This window comes from Amblyomma mixtum, chromosome 2 (assembly GCF_055824585.1).
Source record: "Amblyomma mixtum isolate Tamu chromosome 2, ASM5582458v1, whole genome shotgun sequence".
Lineage (NCBI taxonomy): Eukaryota > Metazoa > Arthropoda > Arachnida > Ixodida > Ixodidae > Amblyomma > Amblyomma mixtum.
The window spans coordinates 200,116,017-200,141,663 of NC_143013.1; the positions used below are offsets into that span (position 1 = coordinate 200,116,017).

At 47.2% G+C, this 25,647-nt stretch overlaps 1 protein-coding gene and 1 pseudogene across 1 annotated transcript in view; one reads left to right on the forward strand and one right to left on the reverse strand.

Annotated features, from left to right (window-relative positions):
• Nucleotides 1–22,337, forward strand: part of Spx (Spliceosomal protein on the X) — a 35,146-nt gene extending 12,809 nt beyond the window's left edge. Inside the window, exons 5-10 of the mRNA XM_089572940.1 lie at nucleotides 5,508–5,688; nucleotides 10,939–11,097; nucleotides 11,971–12,108; nucleotides 15,400–15,522; nucleotides 19,592–19,699; nucleotides 22,026–22,337. Of these exons, the coding sequence (XP_089429066.1) occupies nucleotides 5,508–5,688; nucleotides 10,939–11,097; nucleotides 11,971–12,108; nucleotides 15,400–15,522; nucleotides 19,592–19,699; nucleotides 22,026–22,201 (885 nt within the window). The 3' untranslated portion in view covers nucleotides 22,202–22,337. The remainder of the gene's footprint in view (nucleotides 1–5,507; nucleotides 5,689–10,938; nucleotides 11,098–11,970; nucleotides 12,109–15,399; nucleotides 15,523–19,591; nucleotides 19,700–22,025) is intronic.
• Nucleotides 5,786–7,375, reverse strand: LOC149362195 (uncharacterized; annotated as a pseudogene).
• Nucleotides 22,338–25,647: the final 3,310 nt, after the last annotated feature.

Sequence of the window (25,647 nt, forward strand, 5' to 3'; positions counted from 1 at the left end):
CTTTCGGCAGTAGTGAAGCACCCACACGATCCTCATCGAGTGATTTTCCTAAGCCTCAGCCCCTGCCATGTTCTAAAAAACATCCGGAGCCAGTTTCTTGAACACGAGCTGACAGATGGTTTAGGTATCATCTGTGGGGCGTTTGTCCAAAAGCTTTACGAGGTCCAGAAGGGAATAACGGCCAATCTGGCACGCAACCTAACCAGCAAGCATGTCTACCCGATGAACCTAGAAAAGATGAATGTGCTGCGGGCTGTGCACATATTCTCGCCACTGGTAACGGCAGCAATAGAGCTCCAAGAGAATGCAGAACGAGACCCTGCTCTTTACATTTCCAGAAAAGCTAGCTCCACGGTCCATTTCATGAGGACAGTCAAACAGTGGTTTGATATTCATGACAACATATGCCGGAAGCAGTAGAAAGAGGCTGATTACGAAAGCAGATGAGACTCTGCTGCGGTGGCTAACCAGTGAGTTCACATCCTATATGGAAGGCATACAAGAGACTGCCAAGGCATTAGTAAAAAGCGCTTTCACCAGTGAGACCTTCTAAGCTCTGCTGTTCACTACAAAGTCTGTCTACTGTACAAACGGTAGAATTCCTCCTGCGGAGAGGTGTCAGCTCCATTCTCACCAGGAAACTCAACAGTGACCCCACTGAGGCTCTCTTCGGGAAAATAAGAATGATGTGCGGAGGGAACGCCATGTTGGATGCGAGAGCTGTAACAGCAGCACTTGACCACATTGCCAAGACTGAGTCTCCAGTTGGCAACAGAGTAAAGATACCATGCGTCGACGACAAAGAAATTATTTCCACTCTGCCGCAAGCAGTCTTTGAGGAAGTGAAGCATTTCAAGGAAGCTCCTGTCACTTCATCGCCCTCTGTCAGCTACTCCGGTTTGACTTACGTCGCTGGATACTTTCTCAAGTTAAGGGGGGAAGAAGGTCTTAGAAATAAATTTTTGTTAGTGAAGTCACAACCATGAAATCTTCAGGGAACATGTATTTTTGCGTGGTGATTCCAAATATGTAATTTGATTTTATGTACAACAAGTGTTTGTGCACTTTGCAATATGTTAGGTAACTTTTGCCGAGAGTTTGAAAGAAATTGTACTGCAGGGAACTTGTTAGATGATTGCATGCCATTGTTTCTCTTGACATCAGGCTATGCAATAAGGGTAAAATTATCATCCTGCCTCTCATAGAAGGTGAGTTACAGGATTTTGAAATTATCAGTTTCTTCCCATCTGTGAAGTGGCAAATTCAAAAACCCTGTAACTCAACTTCTATGATAGGCAGGATAATAATTTTGCCCTTATTGCATAGTTTGATGTCAAGACAAGCCAATGGCTAGCGTCCTAGAAAGTTTCCGGGTGCAAAATTTATTGAAAGCTCTCGGCGAAAAGTTATAAAAGTTATATAAGTGCACAAGGACTTGTTTTACATAAAGTTAAATTACATATTTGGAATCAGCATGCAAAAGGACATGTTTCTTGAAGATTCTATTATTGTGACTTCATTAACAAAAATTTTTTTTGTAAGATCAGCTTCCCCCCTTAATCAGTGACTTTAGATGCAACGCTTGCAATATCCTTCTTGAAACTAGCGAGACGAGCGAGACACTCTTCTGCAAGGCCAAGATTTCAGCGGACTGCACTACTCTAAACCAGAGTTTGTTGCCCTCTTGGATGAGGTTGTATGTTTCTTTGAAAAAGCTGTCTTGCACCTGCCGCGCACAAATGTTCTGGAAGTACTTCAAATCCTCATTCAGCCACACCTTGAAAACTCACCTTTGCTGAGTTGTCCAGAAGGAATCGACAACAGCCATGCCATAAGGTCTGCTTCTTTGATATCTGAAAAATTTCTTCTAGGAATACTTCTTGTTAACTGCACCAAGAAAGTCACCAACAGGAACGAGAAGCCAGCTAATTATGTGCATAAACTGTCCAAGAAGTTTTTCAAACTGTGAACTTTCCTACCGCCGGTCGTACTTATGTGGATATATTGCGGCTACAGTTTCAAAAGAATGTGCAATTTTGGAGGAGAATGATTTTTCCTTGTTTCTTGCTGCTCTTCGCACTTCTACAGCGTTGTTCATGCCCGTTTCTTTGATGGGAAGTTGTTGATCAATCATGTACTAATCCGACTAAATCTGTAATGGATGTGCACAAGTCACGAGACTAGATATGTACAGTCTTTCGGCCAACTAATATGTTCTGAACATAAAAAATATTGAAGTTATAGATATGAATGCACTGCATTGGACATCTTGCATTTAGCTGTGAATAAAATTGTCTTTCTTCTGAATCTGTGCGGCATCATGATTTCTTGCTCAAGGCACTTTTTTGCGAATAAAAACCGCAGTGCTTGAGATTTCATGAGCTATATTTCGGAATCCTTAGGAACCCATGATGCAAACGCTTCAGGTTTCTTATAGTTCGACACACTGGTTCGTACCCGTCAGTAGGCGAACTGATGAGGCTGATAGATTTGTTTTTTGTGCAAACTTTAGGGCTGGAAAGTGTTGACGTCAGTTTACCCGAAGGCTCATATGCAACCATGCAGTCGTGCTGAAGGAGAGCGCGCGCTGCCACGCGGCAATTATTTCGTTGTTTCATAAATCTCAGATGTCAAATCGAAGACGCTGATTGCGCGGTCCTTGCAATAATGCATAGAGGTGAAATATCAGGACCTGACAGTTACCACTCTTGTGGGACAGACTTGGAGTGGGCACGCGTTCTCCTTTTGTGTGAACAGCGGAAACAGGTCTCATTGCAAAGGCCATAAGAAAAAGAGCGAGCCCACCCCCCCCCCCCCCCCCCCCTCGAGAGAGAGAGAGAGATAGACTCTTTAATGAAATACAGAGAATTTAGCCGGCGTTTCAATATCGCTGGCATGCTACTCTGCGTAGGGAGGGGAATTTGCGAGATAAAGACAGAAGGAGAGCAGCGTGGAAGAAGTAAAAGAAAAAACGAAGATAAAATGCGGCCATGAAATGAGTACTAAGGATGCATTGGCGAGTATTGATGTAACCTATGGAATGATGGAGTGCATAGTCCGACAAATGGGCTGACGAAGTTCACTGCATGAAGAATGCTTGAAGGTAACGTGCAAGAGAATTTAAAGCTTATCGAGATGTCCAATGTCTTTTAAATATGTAAATAGAAAGTTCATTGCAAGTCTCTGTTGCCTGAAGCAGGCTAAGAGACCTAAAACTTTGTCCATTGTTATGGGCACTGCGCAGAGCTTCTGCATGCAATGTTCATAGTACGCAGGGCACTGAAGCAGGATATGTTCCACAGTTTCTATCGAGGCACAGTTGTCACAGTGCGGTCTGTTCATTTGTCCAAAACGGTATCGCAAGCCGTTTGTATAAGCAGCATTCAGACGAAGTCGGTGATAAAGTGTTTCCAGTTGTTGAGGAATTCTGGGTGAGAGTCTTGATCTAAGATGTGGGTCGATTGAGTGAAAGACCAGCCATGGTTTGGCTAGAGCGAATGTTGATCTCAGGTTTCACAGAATGATGGTTACTACAGCAGGTGCTGTGCATTGCTGCTTGTCCATGTAGCAAAGTATCCATCACTTCATAGCGTGTACGTTAGAGTACAGCTCTTGAGCACCTGTTCCTCTGTTGAATGGCGTGCCTCGGCGTAACGAAACGAGCGAAGAGTAGAGTAGAGGATGAAAGAGAGCGAATAGTGGAGGATGAAAGATTGCAGTAGTGAAGATAATGCGTGGAGGAAGCAGCGAAGGAGGGTATGGCGGCAGCAGGTGGCATCCTGAAGATGGGCTCTGTGGCCACGACCCGCTAAGAGATGGCGCCACGGTAGCGCACGCCGCCGTCTGTTAGCCTGAGGCGAAACTCAGTGGTGACACACGTTGCTATGCGCGCTGTCCTAGTCTAAATGCAGAGCTGCCTCTGTTTGTCACTGCGTGTTCCATATGTGGTCGCACACCGTGCAAGTACTGTGTTGCAGCTCCACTCAAAAATCGCATTACTGAGAAGCGTAAGCATGGTCTAATTTTCCTTGCTTTCTTTCCATTTGTTCAACTCTGAAGAGATTTCAGGGCTAATTAAGCAACCGTAGGTAGTTGTACAAGCAGTCCGGAGGTCTGCATTACAGTGTCCTTCATGGTCAAGGTGCTGCTTTTAGGTAGTTGTACAAGCAGTCCGGAGGCCTACGTTGGAGTGTCCTTCATGGTCAAGGTGCTGTTTTTAGCATATTGAAATCCATGAATAGTCTGCGTAAATTTTGAATGTTAAAAGAGCTCTATCAGCAAACTATTGTTAGTACTGGTACGCACTGGCGTTGACCCTGGTCTTGAAAAGAAAATTTTATTAATCTAGTTATAGTTAGGAAATTTTCAGGCCACATGTATTTTTGTGTGCTGATTTTAGATATGCCATTTAATTTCGTGTAAAACAATTCCTTGAGCACTTGTGCAATTTTTATGCAAGTATTTTGCGGAAAGTTTTGAAGAAAATTTGCTGCAGGAAACTTGTTGGAATGCATGCCATTGGGTTCTCTTGACACCAAGGAATGCAATAAGGGTAAAATTATTATCCTGGCAATCATAGAACTTGAGTTATAGGGTACTGAAGCTGTCAATTCAGAAATAGGAATATACAATTTTCTTCTCATTTCTGAAGCGACAACTTCAAAACCCTATAACTCAAGTTCTATGATAGCCAGGATGATAATTTTACCCTTATTGCATTCCTTGGTGTCAAGAGAACCCAATGGCATGCATTTCAACAAGTTTCCTGCAGCAAATTTTCTGCAAAACTTTCCGCAAAATACTTGCATAAAAATTGCACAAGTGCTCAAGGAATTGTTTTACACGAAATTAAATGGCATATCTAGAATCAGCGCACAAAAATACATGTGGCCTCAAAATTTCATAACTGTGACTGCATTAATAAAAAATTTTTTTTCAAGACGAGGGTCCCCCCTTGAGAATCTCAGTCAAAGGTAGTTTGAACGTATGTTTAGTTTGGTTCTCGAAAACCTACTTGTGGGCAGGCAAGCAGTGAGCATTACCTCTTCCATTGAAAATTCAGTTTTGGAGGTCGTTGTTTGTTGTTTTACATGAGGAAAGTAAAAATATTGCGCCTGAAATTCATACTTTGAGTCTTGCTAATTCTTTGGGAAAGCCACAAAGGTATGCCTAGATTAGCCTGATGCTGCTGTCTTCAGTACTGACGAAGGCTCACTGCCTGCTTTGAGGGGTCTTTCTGCCTCCCCTTGTGGTGCAACCCCGCCGCGGTGGCTCAGTGGTTACGGTGCTCGGCTGCTAGCCCGAAAGACGCAGGTTCGATCCCGGCCGCGGCTGCTGAATTTCGATGAAGGCGAATTTCTAGAAGCCCGTGTACTGTACGATGTCAGTGCACACTAAAGAACCCCAGGTGGTGGAAATTTCCGGAGCCCTTCACTACAGCATCCCTCATAGCCTGAGTTGCTTTGGGACGTTAAACCCCAATAAACCAAACCAACCTTGTGGTGCAGATCATGCGTGACCCAGACACGGGCAACTCCAAGGGCTATGCCTTCATCAACTTTGCCAGCTTCGAGGCCTCGGACGCCGCCATCGAGGCCATGAACGGCCAGTACCTGTGCAACCGAGCCATCACCATTTCGTACGCCTTCAAGAAGGACTCCAAAGGGGAGCGCCACGGCTCCGCCGCAGGTACGACTCGGTGCACGTTGCCTGTTCGTGCTCTCCTGCATGCTTTGAAAGTACGTCTTGCATGATGCCTGCTGTGAACCTTTGAAACTGTGTGTCTTCAACTCCTTGGCACCTTGGGAGCCGACATCACTGGCAGCAGTCCACCTTAGAAAGCGTGTAAATGCATGTAATGTGTTACATTTGAATTAGAAAAGAAGGAAAGCAGAGAAAAGGAACGACTTCATCGACAGAAATGCAAGAAGGAAATAAAAAAAAAAAGAGCAAGCTATCCACTGGACCGGAAGCTGTTCTGGACGCAAGGCACAGCTCCTTGGTGCCTTTCCTATGGCCCGGTGCTTGGCTTCTCTCGGGTGAAATGCTTGGATTGGATTGGAAAACATTTATTCCGTCAAAAATGCAGATGCAGACGGTCCGCGCTAGATGGCCACCAAACCATGGCTCGTGGCGACCTGAGCGGCCCACTCGGTGGCCAAGGCTTGAATGCCCGGGTCCGAGCTGACCAGCACGGCCTCCCATCGCTCAACAGAAGGAATTCGTACTAGATCCTCCGGTGGAGGTTCTTCTTTGCATTGCCACAGTATGTGGTCATACGTGGCTGTTTCGCCACAGAACCTGCACTCGGGGATATCGTCATCCGGGTACATTTTTGATAATAGATAGGGGGTAAGAAAGCACCTCGTTTGGAGTCTCCTCCAGGTGGTCTCTTGTGCCTTATCCAACGTTTTGTCAGGTGGTGGAAATTTGTGTCTTTCCAATTTGTAATGAGTTGTAATGTCATGAAAAGATGCCAGCGCCTCCTTGGAGTGATCCATGGATGCGGACGACCCACCGACTCGGTTGACGAAACCTCGAGCCATATTGTGGGCCGCCTCGTTTCCCGGATTCCCCCGAGTGAGCCGGCACCCATATCACCTCAATTTCCATGTAAGGTTCCCTGGTCAGTTTCAGTATTCGCTGTGCCACATTTGAGATTCTGCCCCCCGCAAAACTACGGACGGCCAATTTGGAATCCGAGAAGATCGTTTCCGCGTCAGTGCTAGCTATGGCTAGCGCCACAGCTGCCTCTTCCGCTGTTTCCGAAGATTTTGTAACCACCGACCCCGAGGCCCGCAGCCGCCCGCGTGCGTCCACCACCGCCAGTGCGAACGCTCCGCTTGATGTGTATTGTGCCGCGTCTACATAGAAAGCGCCTGCGTCCGTTTCGTATTTTTTGTGCAGAGCGAGTGCCCTAGCTTTCCGCCTTCCTTCGTGGTGGGAAGGGTGCATATTCTTTGGTAGTGGTTTGATCCTGTCCCTTCCTAACGAGTTTGGGTATCTGTGTTTTCGCATCCGCGAGTGTAGGTTCCACGCCTATGCCTAGGCGCTCTAGTATGGTTCTGCCTGCCTTGGTGCGCTTAAGTCTTTCTGTTTGCATCGTGACATGGGCCTCCTTGAGCTCCTCCAGAGTGTTATGTACTCCTAATCCCAAGAGTCGCTCTGTCGACGTGAAGTTCGGCAGTCCCAAGGCTGCCTTGTACGCTTTCCTAATTATCGCCTCGGCTTTGCCTTTCTCCGTGGCATCTAGCTTAAGGTATGGTAGTGCATACACCATCCTACTCTCAACAAATGCCTGCACTATCCTACAGAGGTCTCTTTCTTTGACTCCCCTTTTGCGGTTGGCGATCCTTCTGATTAACCTAATTGACATATTAACTGATGTTTTCAGCTTTTCCGGGGTTTCTTTGTTTTTCCTGTTGGCTTGTAGATACAGCCCCAAGACCCTTATTGACTGCACTTCCTTAGTGATAAGTCCCCCCACGCACATGTTAAGTGGGGGTGGGAGCGCTTGTCGCCTGGCACCGGGACCTCTGGGTTTGTCTCTGATGACCAGTAGCTCCGATTTTGAGTGTGAGCATGTGAGACCTGCCTGACCTGCCAGCTCCGCGATAGTGTCTACCGCGCGTTGCAACGTTTCCTCTCTCTGACCGTCGCTCCCGCTGGTGGTCCAGAGGATGATGTCATCTGCGTAGAATGTATGTGTCGCAGCCCGTGTGTGGCCTCTAGTCTGGGCGGAAGTTTTATGAGAGACAGATTGAACAGAAACGGGGACAGTACCGATCCTTGTGGCGTCCCTCTGCCCCCTAGCCGAAAAGGCAATGACTCTATCTCGCCTGCTGTTATTATCGCGGACCTATGGCTGAGAAATGAGCGGATGTATCGGAAAAATAATGGGTGTTTAACCCCACCTTATGAAAAGAAAATACCTTGTGCCCTGAAAATTCATCATCATTGTCATCATCACTCTTTTTTGGTGCCTGTATGCCTGTTCTGGCATTGCTGAAATGCATTCTTTTGCTTGGGCTTGAGAGCTATTTGTGGCACTATTTTCTGTGCAGTGTTGGTTATGATTCGTATTGATCTTGCAGGGTTGAGCTGTCAAATTAAAAATAAATCGTTTTGAGGAGAGGAAAAATGGAGTAGTTGTCTGACTTCTTGGCGGACACCTGGGTGTCACTGGGAGGGAAGGAATGACTGCAGGAATGAAAGAAGGAAGAGGGTAGGGTCGAAGTGGAAGGATCAGTATCAACTTCAGCTGCGTGGGGTTCTTTAAAGTATACTCTGACATTGTGCAGCCCACAGGTGCCATTTGCATTTTGCTTTCATTGAAAAGAGCTCACCACGACTTGGATGCGATACTGTGCCCTTGTGCTCGGCAACCAAATGCAGTAACCACTGAGCGCCCACGGCAGATAGGCTGTCAGATAGGAAAGCTGGTCTTCTCTCGAACCCATTGTGTAAGTTAAAACTCATTCGTGACTCCTGTGCGGCAGACACCTCTGCAGTCCAGCTTTTTGGACGTATCGGATTGTTTCGAGCGTTGGTTGTGTCTATTGAATTATCCAAACCAGCGCTGGAAGGCACGGACAGAAACGCTCACACAATGCTGTTCTGACTCACCATGTGTCCCACCTTTCTGCCCTTGCCCACCAGCGCTGGTTCGGATAAAGCGTAACCAACTAGCCCAACGAGCCACTTTGTCTCTTGCATGCCCTCTCCCTTTGATGATGCGTTGGCTGGTGCTCGAGTAGTCAATTGTTTAACGCAAGCCAGGTGGCCTGTTTTTCTTGGCGTGAGCTGAACAAAAGTTGCGACTGGAAATTCTTCATGGGGTTAAAGGTGCACTGAAGAGGAATCTGAACTCGTCTTTTTGCCGCGGGAACTCAATCTACACGTTCCGGGCATTCTTAGAAACTACGATTTATGGCCCTGTGTGGCCGGTTTCTCTAATTAAATCAAATTAACGTCCGGCTCCCGCCTTTTTTTTTTTTAATTCTTTCCCGTACGGTGGGCGGAGTCGACCAACGCGTGGAGTGCCTTTCACCCAGTCCCGTGGCGGCTTGCCGCTCTGCCATCGGCGGAGTAATACGTAGTAATCCGTAGAAGCAAATAGTCCGCGCGTATTTTTATTTCTGCGGGCTTATTTTGCAGCTATATTATCTGTGAATGAAAATATTTATTCACAGAAACCTAAAAAAACAAAATAAAGCGAAAGCAAAGCCTCCACGGAGCTGATTGAAAGGCACTCCACGCGTTGGTCGACTCCGCCCACCGTACGGGGAGAATTCAAAAATTAAAGGCGGGAGCTGGACGTTAATTCAATTTAATTAGGAAAATCGGCCACACAGGGCAATAAGTCGCAGTTTCTAAGAATGCTCGGAACATGTAGATTGAGTTCCCGCGGCAAAAAGACGAGATCAGATTCCTCTTCACTGCACCTTTAAGAAAGCCCTCTGAATCTGTTGATGATTGTGACTGGTAGTCCTGGTCAGTTTGTTCTTAAAGTCTGTTTTGACATTCATTCCTTGGACGTAGGCTTTTTGTGAATGGCACATTTAAAATGGCCTTGCAAATCCTGCCGATTGGTCCCCTAGGCTGTTCACAGGGAACTGCAGTTTATCATGTAGTGCGTCTAGAACTGCTGTATCATTACTCCAGTCTGGCTGTAAGACAACTGGTTGGTGGCCCCACGGTTCTGTCGTGTGCACAGAACGCCTTCAGGAGCGTAGGAAAGTGTTTATATTTGGACTAAGGTATTTGTTTGGGCTAGTCGGTACATTTTTATTTTATTAAGGGCTTTATTTCCCCACTGGTTTGTAGTCAGAGTAGTTTAGTTTGGCATGACTCAGTCAAGTCTGTGTGTTCTGTTTCTAAAGGGCAACAAACAATAGATGTGGTGCCAGCATGATCGGGACGCATTGTGTTGTTGCGTTACCTTTAACGTCAAAGAGGAGTTGATTTCCCCCTTTTCCCTTTAATAAATAAAGTACCTTTGAGTGAGACGACGTTAGCTCACTTCATGCTAACTTGCCCGAGACGTCGGGCGACATGCAAGCGATACCTAGGCATTCAGGGTTTCCACTCCAGCCAGTCACTCGAATTTGGACCCATGGGCCCTAATACCAGGCCTTGTTGGCATTTATATAGGTGATTTATAGCTTGCACATGCACCTATAACTGTCCTATACCAAAGAGCATATTTGCACGATAAAAAAAAGTGTAGAGAAGTGCTCACAGCAGCTCATGTTAATATTCAAAACAAGCGTTAATGACAGTTCCTCATTAATTGTTTAGCCGCCGCGGTGGCTTAGTGGTTATGGTGTTCGGCTGCTGAGCCGAAAGACGCGGGTTCGATCCCGGCCGCGGCGATTGAATTTCTTTGGAGGAGAAATTCTAGAGGCCCGTGTACTGTGCGATGTCAGTGCCCGTTAAAGAACCCCAGGTGGTCGAAATTTCCGGAGCCCTCCACTACGGCGTCTCTCATAGCCTTAGTCGCTTTGGGACGTTAAACCCCATAAACAAACAAACCAACCATCATTAATTGTTTACAAGTGTGCATGACAGCAGTTCGTAATAGTAGTAGCACAGCATGCAATTGCTTGTGCGAAGTGTTGCTATATCTTGAGTTTGTACTTGTGCTGTATTCTTCCTGTCATGTTCCTGTTTCTCTTTTTTACGCTGAGAGGCAAACGCTGGGTCTCAAAAATTACAAATGTGTTTTTGTTGCATGATTTAACCTGTGTTTCAAAAGCGGCTGCAATCATATTGGGGCTCGACTTCCATCCAGCCTCTCTGTATCATTCCCATTGCTTCATGAGGCTTCACACATTACAAAGGATGTGCACAGGAACGTTGGATGTGGCCTGCAGGACTCTTCTCTGTTGTGCCTAGTCTCACCAGCAGTCCTTTTCCTCTTGTCTCCCTCCCTTTCAGAGCGCCTGCTGGCAGCACAGAACCCGCTGGCCCACTCGGACCGTCCCCACCAGCTGTTTGCGGACGCACCCCCCGTGGGTGGACTCCCACCGCCACCACCCGTGGCTGGACTGCCTCCGCCCGTGGCCCTTGGAGCCATGCCTCCCGGACCTCCGCCCGGTGAGTCATCCATCGGATCACAGCCAGCTTCTTTCCCTAGAGTTAGTTTGTCAGAGTTGCTGTTAATGTATTCCGCACTGCCTGCAGCCATGCTTTCCTGGTAACACGGTCAGTTGGCTCTGCAGGAGAGCAGGCCAGGAAAGGAAATGGCGCAGTAATCTGACTCTCACGTCTCTGCGGACACCTGAACCGCGCCGCAAGGGAAGGAAGGAAGGTGGGAGTGAAAGAACACAGGAAGAAAGAGATGCCGTTGTGGAGGTCTACATTGCTGGGTCGAGCTTAGTTTTACAGTTGTTGGAGAGGCTGGTCTCTGCAGACTTGAGACACTCCCTCTGAGTTGCCACAGCTATTGCGCTGTATGCCCACATTGATTGAGTGTCTGTTAATGGCTCACTACCAGCACCGCACGGCAATGAAGGGGCAAGTGTGGGACATCAGTGGCCAGTGTATGGAGGAATCCTGCGGGTGATGTGAAAAGTGCAGATTGACGGGGTCATTTCATGTCACGTGCACCGATATTTTTGGCACCCATCCTTGCCTTGTTGCTGCTATTCTGAGAGTCTTTGACAGAAATACTTCTGCAAGTATGGATATTTTGGTCACTCAGTGCCTTTACCTTTGCATGCTCGCTTGAAGATGGCCATTACAAATGAGGTAGCGTAAAAGCTGGCCTTTTGCTGTAGGTTTGCAAGAAAGCCTCTGTAAAGTACAAGGCCACGGCTTTAATGGGCTATGCCTTAGGAAAGCGCGTGGCCCTTATGATGTGTGTGGTAGCTTTCGATCGCCTTGTCCACGAGCACACCCTGGGCACAACAGGGACACAGGCTGCTTTGGGGGGTCGTACAGTCGTTGACATTCCTGTTTCCGTTGCAGGGGGCCTGCCAATGCCGCCGCTGCCCAACCTGCCACCGCCACCACCCATGCCCGGTGGCATGCCACCCATGCCACCACCCTTCAGACCAATGCCACCATTCCCACCGGGAGGGATGCCCCCACCACCACCTCCCTCCAGTGAGTCACAACGGGGGGGGTTGTCTCTATCTCTTCAACTCCGGGGACCCCGAAAGCCTTCAGAAAGGTGCTGAGGGACTCGGCATGGCCATGACTCGGACTGCCTGCAGTCCTAAGATGCATGCCCCTCGAAAAGGGGACAATTTCAAGTGATTATGACTGGCTGCATAGGGAAAAGGCCTGCTGTGAGCAATTACGGTGGGATTACCGTATTTACCCAATTCCAACGCGCACCTTTTTTCGGGAAAAATACGTCTCAAAATCGCATGTGCGTTGGATTCGAGTGCAAACCGAAACTGCCCCATAGCTGCCCATTGTCATCGCCATTATACGATGTGGGAGCTCACTAACTGCCGGCCAAACATGGGAGCACGTTTGCTCGTCATTTTCTTGCGTCGCAGGAGCCGTTTTCAACCGGTGTGGCGCTTGACTCAAAGCGACCACGTTCACGGCGACGGTATCCCGTGCACTGCCGCGGGCGGACGCCTCATCACTGCCTTTGCACGATCGAGATACGCGGCTCGAAGAATATGTTGATGAAACAAAGGTTGTCGGAAACGCGTCATTTCGGCGGTAAAGTTCCAAAAACGATGAGAGTCCTTTCTGTCTTGCGTCCGATTCTCTGACAGAGATTACATCATCCGCAGGCGGGGCACGCCGCGCCGCTGACGAGGTCGTGCATCATGCCGATCTCACAGATAACAGCACTTCCATGCTCGTTTTTACGCTTGTTTTGGCCATCGAACATCTTTATCTTTCACTCAGATGCACTGACGAAGTCATGGATGCTCCGCAAGAAGCTTGAAGGATCCAAATGGTGCATCGCCGTTGCCGTAGTTACACCTAGCAGCAGACGAACCTCCCGTCACCGGAGTTCTCCGCTTGCGCTTGGGGCGTCTTCCTTTATACTGATGCTTTGTCAGGAACTTGCGTGAACGAAAATCTCGTTTCTGATTCACATCCATAGCGGAGAAAGGAGAAAAACCCGGGCAGAAGCGTTGGTTCACGTCTCGGTGGCGACAGAATGAAGAAAGAGTGTCTGCGTCCGAGCGTGCGATAGAATGGTCGTAGCCAATGGAAGGGCTCCGATCGTACCACGTGATTTGAAGGGCCAGTCGCGACGCTCGACTCGGGTGGGAAACGATCTGTTTTGTCGTATTTTTATCAAGAATGCGCCGCTGCCGAAGTGGCTCCTGGTAGAAGATGGGTAGGCCTACTTCCCCGCGAATATTCAAGAGCGGGCGACGTCGTGGAGCGAAATGCCGTGTTCCCGAAATTCGATCAAATTCGCACTTTCGCGAGCCACCGCGAGTGCTTTAATTGCATTTTTTACTAACTTCCCATTGGTTATCGTCTTTGATTTTTTTATACATAAAAGAAGAGGCAAAACGTAAGAAAATACAAAATCGACTTTATCGAAAAAAATCGCGGTTTTTTTCACCCACATCTCTCCTTAAAATATAAAAAGGTTTGCAAATTATTTTCATTCGTGGAAGTCACTCGTGGCACGTTAGAATCGGGGCTTGAAATTTTTTATTTTTTTGGTGCCGTAAATTGGGTGCGCGTTGGAATCGGGGGCGCGTTGGAATTGGGTAAATACGGTAGTCTCAAAATAAGTGTGGGCAGAGGAGAAATGCCCCCCGCATGCTGGAATATAGCGACTGCATGAATCCAAAGCAAGCATGTCATTTCGAAAATTTCACTGGGATTTTTAGTAAGAATCGTTAACATGTTTTCTAAAATCTGAGACCGACAAAAATGGAAGGAAAAAGGGAAACCCATGCCTTCACACCGGGAGCGAGTCCAAAGCTGGCTGCTCAGCTCTGTTGCAGAACATGGGGATTGTGTGTTTCAGGTCTGTCGCATAAACTGAGGAGACTGCGACCTTTAAAAATGTATAGAACAATGTGTAAGACAGGCCGTCAGCCACCTTCTTTCTCTCCCTCTATTTCCCTCTCCACCTGTGCTTGAAATCACTAGAGGCCTCCCTTCAATGGAGCCAGACAGCGTCGGAGACACGAAATTTGCCCGCCAGCAAATGATGTGATTCGTTTTGTGGGTGTAGGGAGATGCCTTCTAGCTGGCTTCAGTCTCAGGCGCTGAGTGGAACATAATTTCATATGGTTGTGCAAGTTGGCCAAGTAGCCGCACGTCATTTCTGCCCGCATTGAATGACGTCAGGGTTCACTTGCCCCAATTGTTGTGGCGTCACTGAGCCCAGTGCTTGTTCTCAGGAGTCACCAGTGTTGTGGTGGTGCAGGCTGGCTGGTTCAGTGTGACGCCAAAGGTGCACTGGCGCCAACCAAGACCAAAGCTGGCAACATGAAATAGTTGGCAATTCATTATTCATGCAGTGCACTGGTGTTTTGAGCTCATTTTCGTGATTACTGGACCCTTAGGCCTCATTCAAGGCAAAAAAAAATGGACCATACCATTTAACGGCGCTCCCGCGATCACTTTTCGTGCGTGGAGAGGGGTTGGCTGCACGGCCTTGGGCACCTGCTTGCAGCGCTAGCGTTGTAAAACCGCACGAGGAGATGAGCATGGATGCGTGAGGGTAGCCGTTGGTCTCTCGGTATTTGGTTTCCGCACGGCACCACTGTCATGCGGAAAAGGCAGCTTTTGGTGCATAAGTTGTCGTGCAGTGAAGCCAACCTAACTGACGATAGCCTAGTGGCAGCCCTCGCCTGATGTGCTTCGCTCTGTTAGCTGTGGCATCGCCGAAACTCTAGCTTAATTTTAATGAGCTATTGTTATAATTATGATGTACTGGTAACAGGATTAGACTGCTGATCACAGTCAGTTGCTAGGCCTAGCAACGTGTTGCAAGTCGTGGGCTGCCAGCATGCCAGCGGGTGCAATGTATCCTTGCTTCTTGGTTGCAGATAAGCTTATCTGTTGCCAGTTTTTGTGTATCGAATTATCGATATATCAGATATTTAGCGATCCCTTTCAAGTTTGATACATCCGGGATCGACTGCATGGGCACACCATCTGGTTATGTTTCTGTCTCTTCTGTTGTGCTTGCATGTTTTCATGCTGTTAAAGCTAGTGATGGGAGGTCACTGGTGTGCTGTTCAGTGCTTTGCTGTTGACATTAATGTTGAGTAGACCTGTTGTGTGAAAGTTGTCTCTGCCCAGTGAATGTGAGTAAATTGGTGGTCGCGTCAACTGTGTTTTCTCGTACAGTCAGTGGCAGCCGCAAGTCCTGCCCTCATGCAGACTGTATGAAGTGAGTGCCGGACCGTGTTCTCAGTCGTGTACGTGTGTCGTGTGTGTCTCCTCTTCCAGTGGGTCTTCCCCCTCCGCCGCCCCCCATGCACCAGCCCCCCTTCGGGATGGTGCCTCCGCCGGGGGCTCCTCCGCCACCACCCCACCACGACAGGATGCCACCACCACCACCATCACAGATGGGTGAGGGACGCCACTTTCTCTCTCTCTCTCTCGCCATCAGTGGGTGCTGACAGCAGCAGAGGAACCGTCGGAGAAGGCGTCTTCTTGCACATGTTGCCATTGAGCAGTTTGGTACAGTCAGTGAATGGGCATGCACTAGTGATCCTGTGTTGTTGCCACAGGCCTGTGTGACTGCCACACTGGTTCTGTGCAGGCATATCACTGGGAAGGCTGGGCAGGAAAGGAGACAAACACTTTAGGGCTGAAGCAGTTGAAGAGGAAAGCAGTGTCACAAATCATCGGAAGAGTTGCACGCTTTCGCAGCTCCATATGCAGGTTAACGCTTCGCCTGCAGTAGTGGAGGTAGTGCAGTTCCCTGTTGAGTTATCGTGCTTCCCTGGGGAAGGCAGTGATGACAGTCAGATCAACCTCTTGAGCACAGACTTGCGTGGGCTTGAGAAACTGTTCAAGGTACACTAAGCATCGTCAGTATGTGTGTAGAAGCAGCATGTTTGCAGAACTGTCTAACTGCAAGATGTTTGGGTAGCGTCAGCATGCTTTTCCAGTGCAGTGCAGTAGATGCTTCTCGTGCTGATCGGCTTTTCATGCTGTTGTGAAGAGTAATGCTGGCTGGTGTATAATGTTTTGATGCGACTTAGGTTGTATCAGAGCTGTTAATAACATGCAGGGTTTGTTCACGCTTGCCTGGTTTACTTCTTGGTGGCCCGATGGCCAAGTGTTGAAATTGTGATGAAGGTCATCAGTGTGCAAACCATACCTTTCGCTTTGTCTCATCTCTCCTATAATAAAGCACATGAGCGCTGAATTTGCTTAATTTTTTTTTTGTAATGGCGGTTATACTGCTTTTAGCTGTAAAAAGAAGCATTGGTCTGACAAAATTGCTTCCCGTTCTAACCCCCAGATGGCGCCAGTAGGCTGGCCTTATTCTGTCTTTGTTTGCATGCGCTGAACTAAAGTACGAATCTGACAAATGGCATAACATCATGCTAAATGCTTGCGCTTAACATACGTAGGCATGCACAGGGAGATGGCACGTGGACAGTGCCAAATTATACTCTTTTCTAACCATATTTGTGTACTCTGCAAAGCAGACACACGCAGGTGGGTAGGTGCGGAGGAACACATGCAATGTGCTCTCTTGACTGACTGAGGAGGTCTGTGCGTTTGGTAGTGGTGCGAGTTAGTTCTGGGGTGGAGTACAGTAGACTCCCGTTAAGACGAACTCGCTTAAGATGAACCCTTGGTTAAGATGAACAGTGGTGGTCATTTGTTTGGTTTCCCATAGAGTCAATGCAAAAAAAAGATGTACACTGCACACGTGCTAATTGGTGAAGATGAACTTTCACGACCAGCCGTGCCCAAGCCATGCAGCTTTACTCGACCATTCGAGCAGTATTTCAGCGGAAGGAAAGAAAAAAAAGCTAAAAAATTGAAAGCTTTTTTGCACCGCCGACGATCCATGCGACGCGGGGAGGCACAGAGACCTAACCACGTCTCCGTTGAAAGGGCAATTCTGTGAAAGCAGAACTGTCGCTGCTCCTCCCCTGTGAGGGCACTGAAGGATTTCTTGGAAGGTTAAGTGATATGCCTACGCTTGTAGCAAGCAGACGATTTTCTCGACAGACACAAAAAAAAAATAACAGACTGGGCAACACTCAACAGTGCCTGATGCACTGCACTAGTAGTGCAATACATGCTTATGTTGCAATTATTTTTTTCCTAAAAGACTATTTCATGGCTTTGTTCACATATACGAAGTATTCGGACACACACTGCATGCCCGAACATCATTTTAAGAAGCACTCCTAATTAGATGAACTTCTGATAAGATGAACAGTCTTCATGGTCCCTTGGAGTTCGTCTTAAAGGGAGTCTACTGTATAGGTTTGACCAAGGTCATTTTCAAGGTCACTTTCCTATTGGCTACAGCTGGCGCGACGCTCCTCCAAACTAACCCGAGCTTATGTGAGTTACTCCGAGGCTTCACGCAAGATTCTTGGTTGGGACCGTGATGAGTTGTGCCTTGACTCTAAAATATTCGACTCCAGCAGTTATAGGTCGAAGCTGCCCAGCTGCCATTGGTAGCCAAAGCAAGAAGATGCATGTGTACAGCGTTTCCCACAGGTTGGCATTGCGGCACACGCAGCTCGGAGCAAGTGACTCGTAATGGCGCAGTCACGTGGGCGTAGTCGGAGGCGGACAGAGATCAGAGGCTTGCCTTCCCCTCATTCCACACTCACTCACGTCCCAGCTGACAGCCTGGTTAGCAGCTAAACCAAATTGGCAGCATGATGGACGCTCTGAAGCTTGCCACCAGTCTGCTCTTGCAATCTCTGCCGCTCGCCCAGGAAAAGTCGTTGCCAGCGCAAGCAAGCCGGTTTAACATTGCAAAGTTTTAAGTTTTCGTTGCCAAAGCCAATCTGCGTGTAAATTCAACTATTTTTTTTTTAATGTATGAAGCTCTATGCTTACAGATAGGAACGGGCACCGCCACAAGGCACATGCTACCTGCAGCTCGCCGAAACTGCCTTAGGCTCCGCAGATAGGCCGTCTCCATGTGTAGGCTGATCACCTAAATTCAGATGGTCATTTCTGTAAAATAAGTCGACTTATATGTGGAAATACGCTCTAGTAGTAATCCCATTTCTTTTGTAGAAAAACTGTGTTATACATTATTTCTTTGTGCCATTGCAACCTCCCAATACTAACCAGCTGTGAAAATCATCACTGGGGTTTATTTCTAGCCTGTTTTGTGTGTTTTCTTGATAGGGTCCTGGCTCTTTGTTGCTATCCCCCTTGCTGTGTGATTTGCTCGTAGTCTTGCTTTGAGCTTGTGTTTCGGTGTGTCAGGAATAATAACACCCCCATTTGTGTTTTGTTGCGTGCCCGTATGTATTGTACCCCATTCTATTAAGATTGCCTTGAGGGATTCAGCATTTAACACAAGAAAGTATATCATTTGTAAATAGGTTGCAAATCTTCAGTCTCCAAGCCTCTCTAAACCCTGGCAGCATACGGGAGTATCGTTGTCTTCCAGCCATTGTCTGCCAGTACTTAAGGGGGGACGAGGGTCTTAAAACTGACTTCTTTATTTATGGCTAGAATCTCATGAAATTTTGCATATAGATTCCAAATATGTAATCATAATTGAACTGGTGGTCTTAGATCTTACAAAGTCTAGAGTGTAATTAGGCAATTTCTTACGCAGCTTTAATAAACTTTATCAGTGCATTTTGCTGCTTTTAATTACATGAAATGATAGCCAGAGAGTTCCCATACCCAGTGACATTCTCAGTTTTTCTCTAAAGGCATGTCATCCTGATAAACTATGTCGAGAGTAAAAGGTCGCAGTATTTGACACTGCAGCTCGTTAAGCTAATTGTAAATTGCTGTTTATATGTGGCGTAAACAAAAAAAGTAAGAATGGCATCGGGTATGGGAACTCTCTATCAATTCACGTACTTAAAAGCAACAAAATGCAATGAGAAAGTTCATTAAAGCTGCGTAAGAAATTACCTAATTACATTCTCTGCCGCCGCGGTGGCTCAGTGGTTACGGTGCTCGGCTGCTGACCCGAAAGACACGGGTTCGATCCCGGCTGCGGCGGTTGAATTTCTTTGGAGGAGAAATTCTAGAGGCCCGTGTACTGTGCGATGTCAGTGCACGTTAAAGAACCCCAGGTGGTCGAAATTTCCGGAGCCCTCCACTACGGCGTCTCTCATAGCCTTAGTCGCTTTGGGACGTTAAATGCCATAAAACCAAACCTAAGTACACTCTAGAAGTTAAGATAACTTTTGATCTAAGACCACCAGCTCAATTATAACTACATTTCTGAAGTCAGAAGAGAAAAACGCATCTGTGTGCAATATTTCATGAGATTCTAGCCACAAATAGAAAGGTCAGTTTTAAGACCCTCGTCCCCCCTTAAAAAGCTTCTTCCCCTTGCAGTTGAGGCAGTGTTTACCAGGAGAAAGGTTAATTGGCTGATGCCGCGAGGGCCAGCCGTTTGTGGTTGGGGGGATTAACTAACCATTCCACCATTGTGTCTCTCTGTTCTGTCCTGACACAGGTCCCCCCGGGATGCCCCCTCCGTTTCCACCGCCACCTGGCATGCGGCCACCACCTCCCCCACCGCAGGCCTTCGGACAGAGGCCACCCCCACCACCACCAGGATTCGGTGAGTGGCTGCTTTTGTACCTCATTGCCTTCCGGACGGGATTTCAACAGAGCTTTGTGCGAACTGCTGCCAAACCTTGAGTGCCTTCTGAGCCCATGCAGCAGAAGACACAGGCGTGCATTGGTAAGGCTGACATATACAGTAGCCTACCGATATTTGGGACCCTAGTAATTCGGACTAGCGCGATATTTCAGACTTTGCTTAGGGACCGTCGCGCACCTCATAGGAATGTTAACATTTTCACGACCAATATTTCAGACTTTGTGGAGTCTAAAAGTTCGAATTTTTCGGACTAAAATAGGCGCCAACAATATTGTGATGATTGTTTTTCAACCGAAAGTTCGTTATTTCACCGAAAGTTTGTTAGGTAGATGCAAGCGGGCATCGCTGTCACAACCGACCCGTTTGCCGCCACCGCGAAAGCCGCCATCTTGGATTTCAGCGGAATCAGCTCGGCGGGCGCAATTGGATTGGCTTGGATAGGCGTGGCTATTTGTTCTCCATCGTTGCTATTCGAGATAATAAGATGCTCTCCATTACCATCGAGATGGCCTACAAAGGGCGCACGATCGCATGGAAAACGGTATAGCGGGACACCTGCAGCATCCATCGCGGCTTGAACAACGCCCCCCCCCCCCCCCCCCCCCTGCGGTGCGCAGAGAGGGGGGGGGGGGTACTGCATTTAGAGGCGCCCGCTCCCGTCTTATCGTGGGTTACCCATGGGTTAGCTCGGTCTTCGCGAACGTCATTGCCCCATGCAAACCGACTGTTCTTGCTTCGTGCAGCGAGTGAATTTATTCACGGCATGACCACGGCCGCGTCGCACTATCTGGTATCATGATGTGGTAAGGTGCGGACATGAAGACAACATGGCTATGACTCAAATAGAGTCTAATATTATCGCTTGTAGACGGAACATGGGGAGCGGTGATTTTCGCGATTTGGAAAGCTGGTTTTTCACAGAATTGTTTATTTTTTTAAGTTCATGGATTTTTCGGACTGTTTGATTATTCGGACCATTTTCCGGGTCCCGCCGAGTCCGAAAAATCGGTCGCCAACTGTATTCAGCAGGTGTGCGTAGTATGTTCGCCCATGTGGTGGGTGCTGGTGCACGTGTTGACACTTACATCGGGAGCAGGCTAAACGCTGACTTTGTTCTCGTTATGCACAGTGGCAAGCAAGCCTGCTGGCATGTAAGAGTTGCAACCACACCGAAACACACGTATGAGCACGTAAGTCATAGTGGGCGCTGCCCAGCTTTCAGATAGAGCGCATGGGCAGGTACAAATATGATGAGGATCACATTGGCAAATGCACCGCTGGCCGTGCCATCTGAGGTAGTACAGCGGCCGGGCATGAACGTCTGTTGGCATCTCATCCAAAATCGGCACCAAATGCGGCATGCCACCTGCGTTTATCGCGTTTACAGACTTCCTAAGCTTGTGCCCTTGACACACCCATCAGCTATGAAGCTCATCGTGCACTTCACATCTGACAACCTCACTTCCCACTCAGATGATATGCATACATCCAACAAGACACAAACTTGGCCTTACAGCAGAAAACATGATAACATGATTTCATTCCGTTAGGCTGGTGATTGCAGGACACTGTTCTTGCTCTCGCCGACATGGAGATAGGAAAGTGGGGGGTTGAGGGATGAACAGCGCAGCCCACCGCAAGGATGGCTACTGCCACCAACGGTGGCCGTTCTTCCTTCATTTCCACTGCAACTTCCTACAAGGTCGCAGCGGTGGCATTGGTGAAATGCGTCGTCACGTCACCAGTGTTCTCATGGCACTCACAAGGGGTTGACGACGACAACGAAACCAAAAATTGAGACTGGTGCATTGGCCCCTTCACCCTTGAGGTGCTTGACGCAACAGACGCACTGAGACTGCTCACGAGCTTTAATATTAGCAGGACATGCGTAATGCCATTGATGGAAAAGAGAAGGCAAAAGTAAAGGACCACGTTTTTCACAGATAAAGGTTCTTCCAGCCAGTTATCCACCGCAGGTTTTTCGCAGATTCTCGGCGTGCTAGGGTACAAATTTCAGTGTAGCAAATTTTCAATGTTGCAGAGTAAACCACAGATTTTATCGACTTTCTAAAATCGAGGTTTAACTGTGTAGTGAAGTAATTGCGGGGCCCTTTCGGGTTCGTTATAGCAAGGTTCAGCTACCAGCGCTGGCCCTGAGTAGTTTTTTCATGATGTTTTTTGTGCTGTGTGGTTGGAATGCCCTGGTGCCTTTGAAATGTGCTGCGAATTTAGTAATTTGGAGACAGGGCGGCAGTCATTATTTGTGCCTTTGCTTTGTGTGCAGGCATGCCCCCTGGTCCCCCTCCCCCTCCCGGTCCCCCTGGTGCCCGGGGTTGGCCCCCTGCACCCCCGCCCCCTCCTCCCCCACCCCCCTCCAGCCATGGTGGACCACTGCCTCCCCCACCTCCTCCGATGCCCTCAGGACCACCACCACCACCCCCACCACCAGTCAGCTCCTGAGGAGACCACCACCTTTGCTGCTGCGGTCGCCACACTGGGCCAAGATCCTCACCCCCCATGGAGACTGTGGCGTCATCTATGTCGTCAGCCAGGCAGTGTTGCTGTGTGCATATATAATAAATGTTGTTCCCTCAGAGATGGTTTCATTCATTCACTTTGCAGCAATATATGTATATATATATATATATATAACAAAATTTTTAAGGCAACTGATTAAAAATGTAAGAAGTTGGGGAAGTCACATTGAAAAACTTAACAGATTTATTCAACGTTTCGACATGGGACTGGTCTTTACATATATATATATATATATATATATGTATATATATATATATATATATATATATATATATATATATATATATATATATATATATATATATATATATATTGCCCCAGCAGCCAGCGCCGATGAAGGAAAGAAAGAAGGAAGACAAAGCAGGTGAAGCTTAGTTTTGTGCTCACGAACGCTTGACCACTGAGCTGCACCATGCTAACAAAGATTGTGGCCGTCCACATTTATTGTTTGATTCGCCTCTTTACAATATATATATTGCCCTCATTTATTACGAGAAAGCATTTGACTTAGTGGAAGCCTCAGCACTCGCGCAAGCATTGAGGAAACGGGGTGCAGAAGAGTCTGATGTGAAAATACTGGAAGATAGCTATGACGACTGCACAGCTACCATAGTCCTTCATAAAGTCAGCAATAAAATTCCAATATAGAGGAGTGTCAGGCAGGGATACATGATATCACCAATGCTATTCACTACCGGTTTATAGGACGCGTGTCATGAAGTCTATCCGTCTGGTCTAAAGATGAAAAATTTTTTTAGAGATATCGTAATGAAATTATATGTATATGTTTCTTTCTTGTGTTTTTAAAATATAGTTAGTTTACGTATATCTCAGCTGTATTATGGGAAACTAACTGGAGCCCGATTAAGTCATTTCATACGGATCGTTAAAACACTTCGCCTAAATATTTTTTGCCTCCGGTTGAAATGGAACTGTCGCCAAGACCCGCCATGTGGAGCTATGCTATTTATATTGTTATTGAGGTACGCATGCTCAATTATTTTGGCTAGTGATGTTGGCAGAAAACATCAAGCTGAGAAAACTGCATTTGAAGTGTACACGCCAGCCATTCAGAGTTCATTGTAGAGGAGTCGGGAAAACTGCTAATGCAGACATTTCAAGAAGCTTTCACAATAGTGGGTTAAACTGGGGTTTAACCCCACTGGGTTAAACCAGCTTTTGAACGACACCTAGGTGGCGGCCATTGGGGACACAGTTGCAGAAAGCGACGGATGCGGAGTTCTGCCGTATGTTGCTCCAAAATCACCACTTTGGCTCTTCGGAGAAGTCAAAAATAGATTTTTTAGTACATTGTTAGAGGTTGAATTAGGCCTTGAAACTTGGTAGGCAGGTGCTTTAGTAGGTAGGACAGGGTTAATTGGAGAGACTTGGGAGAGGCCTTTGCCCTGCAGTGGGCGTAGTCAGACTGATGATGATGATGGGATGCTTTAGAATTGGGGGTGTGCGAATATTCGAAATTTTCGAATATAATTCGAATATTATATTTTTAGTATTCGTATTCGATTCGAAATCTAAGTATTCGTGTTGTTTCGAATATTCAATCCGACGCGAATATTCATACCCAGCCGAATATTCTATTGCGAGCACCGGCGTTCATTTCGGTCCGCAAGTCCTATCAAAAGAGACATAACAGCATGGCGGCGCTCAGAGCAATGCGTAACGTTGGGCCATGCAATAGCTGACTACGCTGGTGAGCTTCTTTGTGGCTATGCCTGCGAAGCTGGTATAGTCAGAGCTCTACATGAAATACCTCGCAATACGTGCCAGTTCAGTGCCAAGTCAGAGGGCATTTTTGTGGCTGGAGAAGTCGCTTCAGCTTCTTAGAAGGGAACTAGCTACTTCTGCCTGACCGTGTGGAGCAGCCGGTTTTCCTTTACGACAACCTTTTATGTTCATCCCAGCAACGCGCTTTTGTACTTATGCTGTGTACTAGCCATCTTCTCCGATATTTCCACTCTTCTATGAATAATGTTCGAGACTTTGATACTTTTTGTGCAGCCACACACATCTTTTGTGTTCATTTCATCACTGATAGTTGAACTGTGATGTTCTTGGGTGCTCAAATAATGGTTTGCAGTGGTTACATGCATCTGTCCTTGATTATTCGATATTCGATTCGATATTCGGAACCAAGTATAAGTATTCGAAAAATTTGATATTCGCACACCCCTATTTAGAATATATTTAACCTGAATATGCCATTTTTGAAACAATGAAATTTTCACTACTTGCCATTTCAAGACCTGCATATCCCCTTAAGAGTTACGACAAGAGACTTGTAGAGCACTGTAATAGGTAGTTGTCCATTCCACATCCATGGTGAGTGATCACAATGCAACTTGTACGCATTGTTTTCGGAAGGAAAGGAAACTAACTGTGTGACTGGAAAGGTGCTTTGATCTGCCTCGAGCGTTTTGGTGGTGGCCAATTTCTGCTGGGCAGTAAATATGCTTCACACTGGTTCAGTGCACATGTAAACGGCTTTGCAGTTGCATGCGTAGGCAAGAGGGTTCAGCTTAAGTTAAGTACAACGCAGCGAGCTATGGAAAGGAAAATGATAGGTGTAACGTTAAGAGATCGGAAGAGGGCGGAGTGTGTGAGGGAACAAACGCGGGTTAATGACATCCTAGTTGAAGTCAAGAGGAAGAAGTGGGCTTGGGCAGGGCATGTAATGCGAGGGCAAGATAACCGCTGGTCCTTAAGGGTAACGGAGTGGATTCCAAGAGAAAGCAAACGTAGCAGGGAACGGCAGAAAGTTAGGTGGGCGGATGAGATTAAGAAGTTTGCGGGGATACAGTGGTGGCAACTAGCAAAGGACAGGATTAATTGGAGAGACATGGGAGAGGCCTTTGCCATGCAGTGGGTGTAGTCAGGCTGATGATGATGCTTAGGCAAATAATGGCATGCATTAAATCTAGGGTAACTGGAGCAGATTGCTTGAAGTGAACTGGAATGTCTAATGAAATCAATTGGGTAATTTCCACCTGTCCACGTAACCTCGCGTCAGAAGCAGTGCTTCGTAGCTACTGTATTAGTATTACTACAGGCATTTACTGTAGAGAATAAAATTGAGCACCATGTGTAACATTTAAACGAAGTGCTAGCAGCCCCCCCCCCCCCCCCCCAATCCCCAACTCTTCTGTGCATGTTCTTTTAATGTTACTACTATGAATTTGAAGCTGCAAGAAAAGTGCGCTCCTCCACAGCATTTTAGTCGAAAAAGATGGCAGACTTTGCTAGATCTTGTACTTAATACTGTTGGCTGGCCTACAGCCTCATTGTGATGAATTCATGATTTGGTTGATTTTTGCCTTCAGAAATGATTGCCATTGTCGCATCAGGCTGCC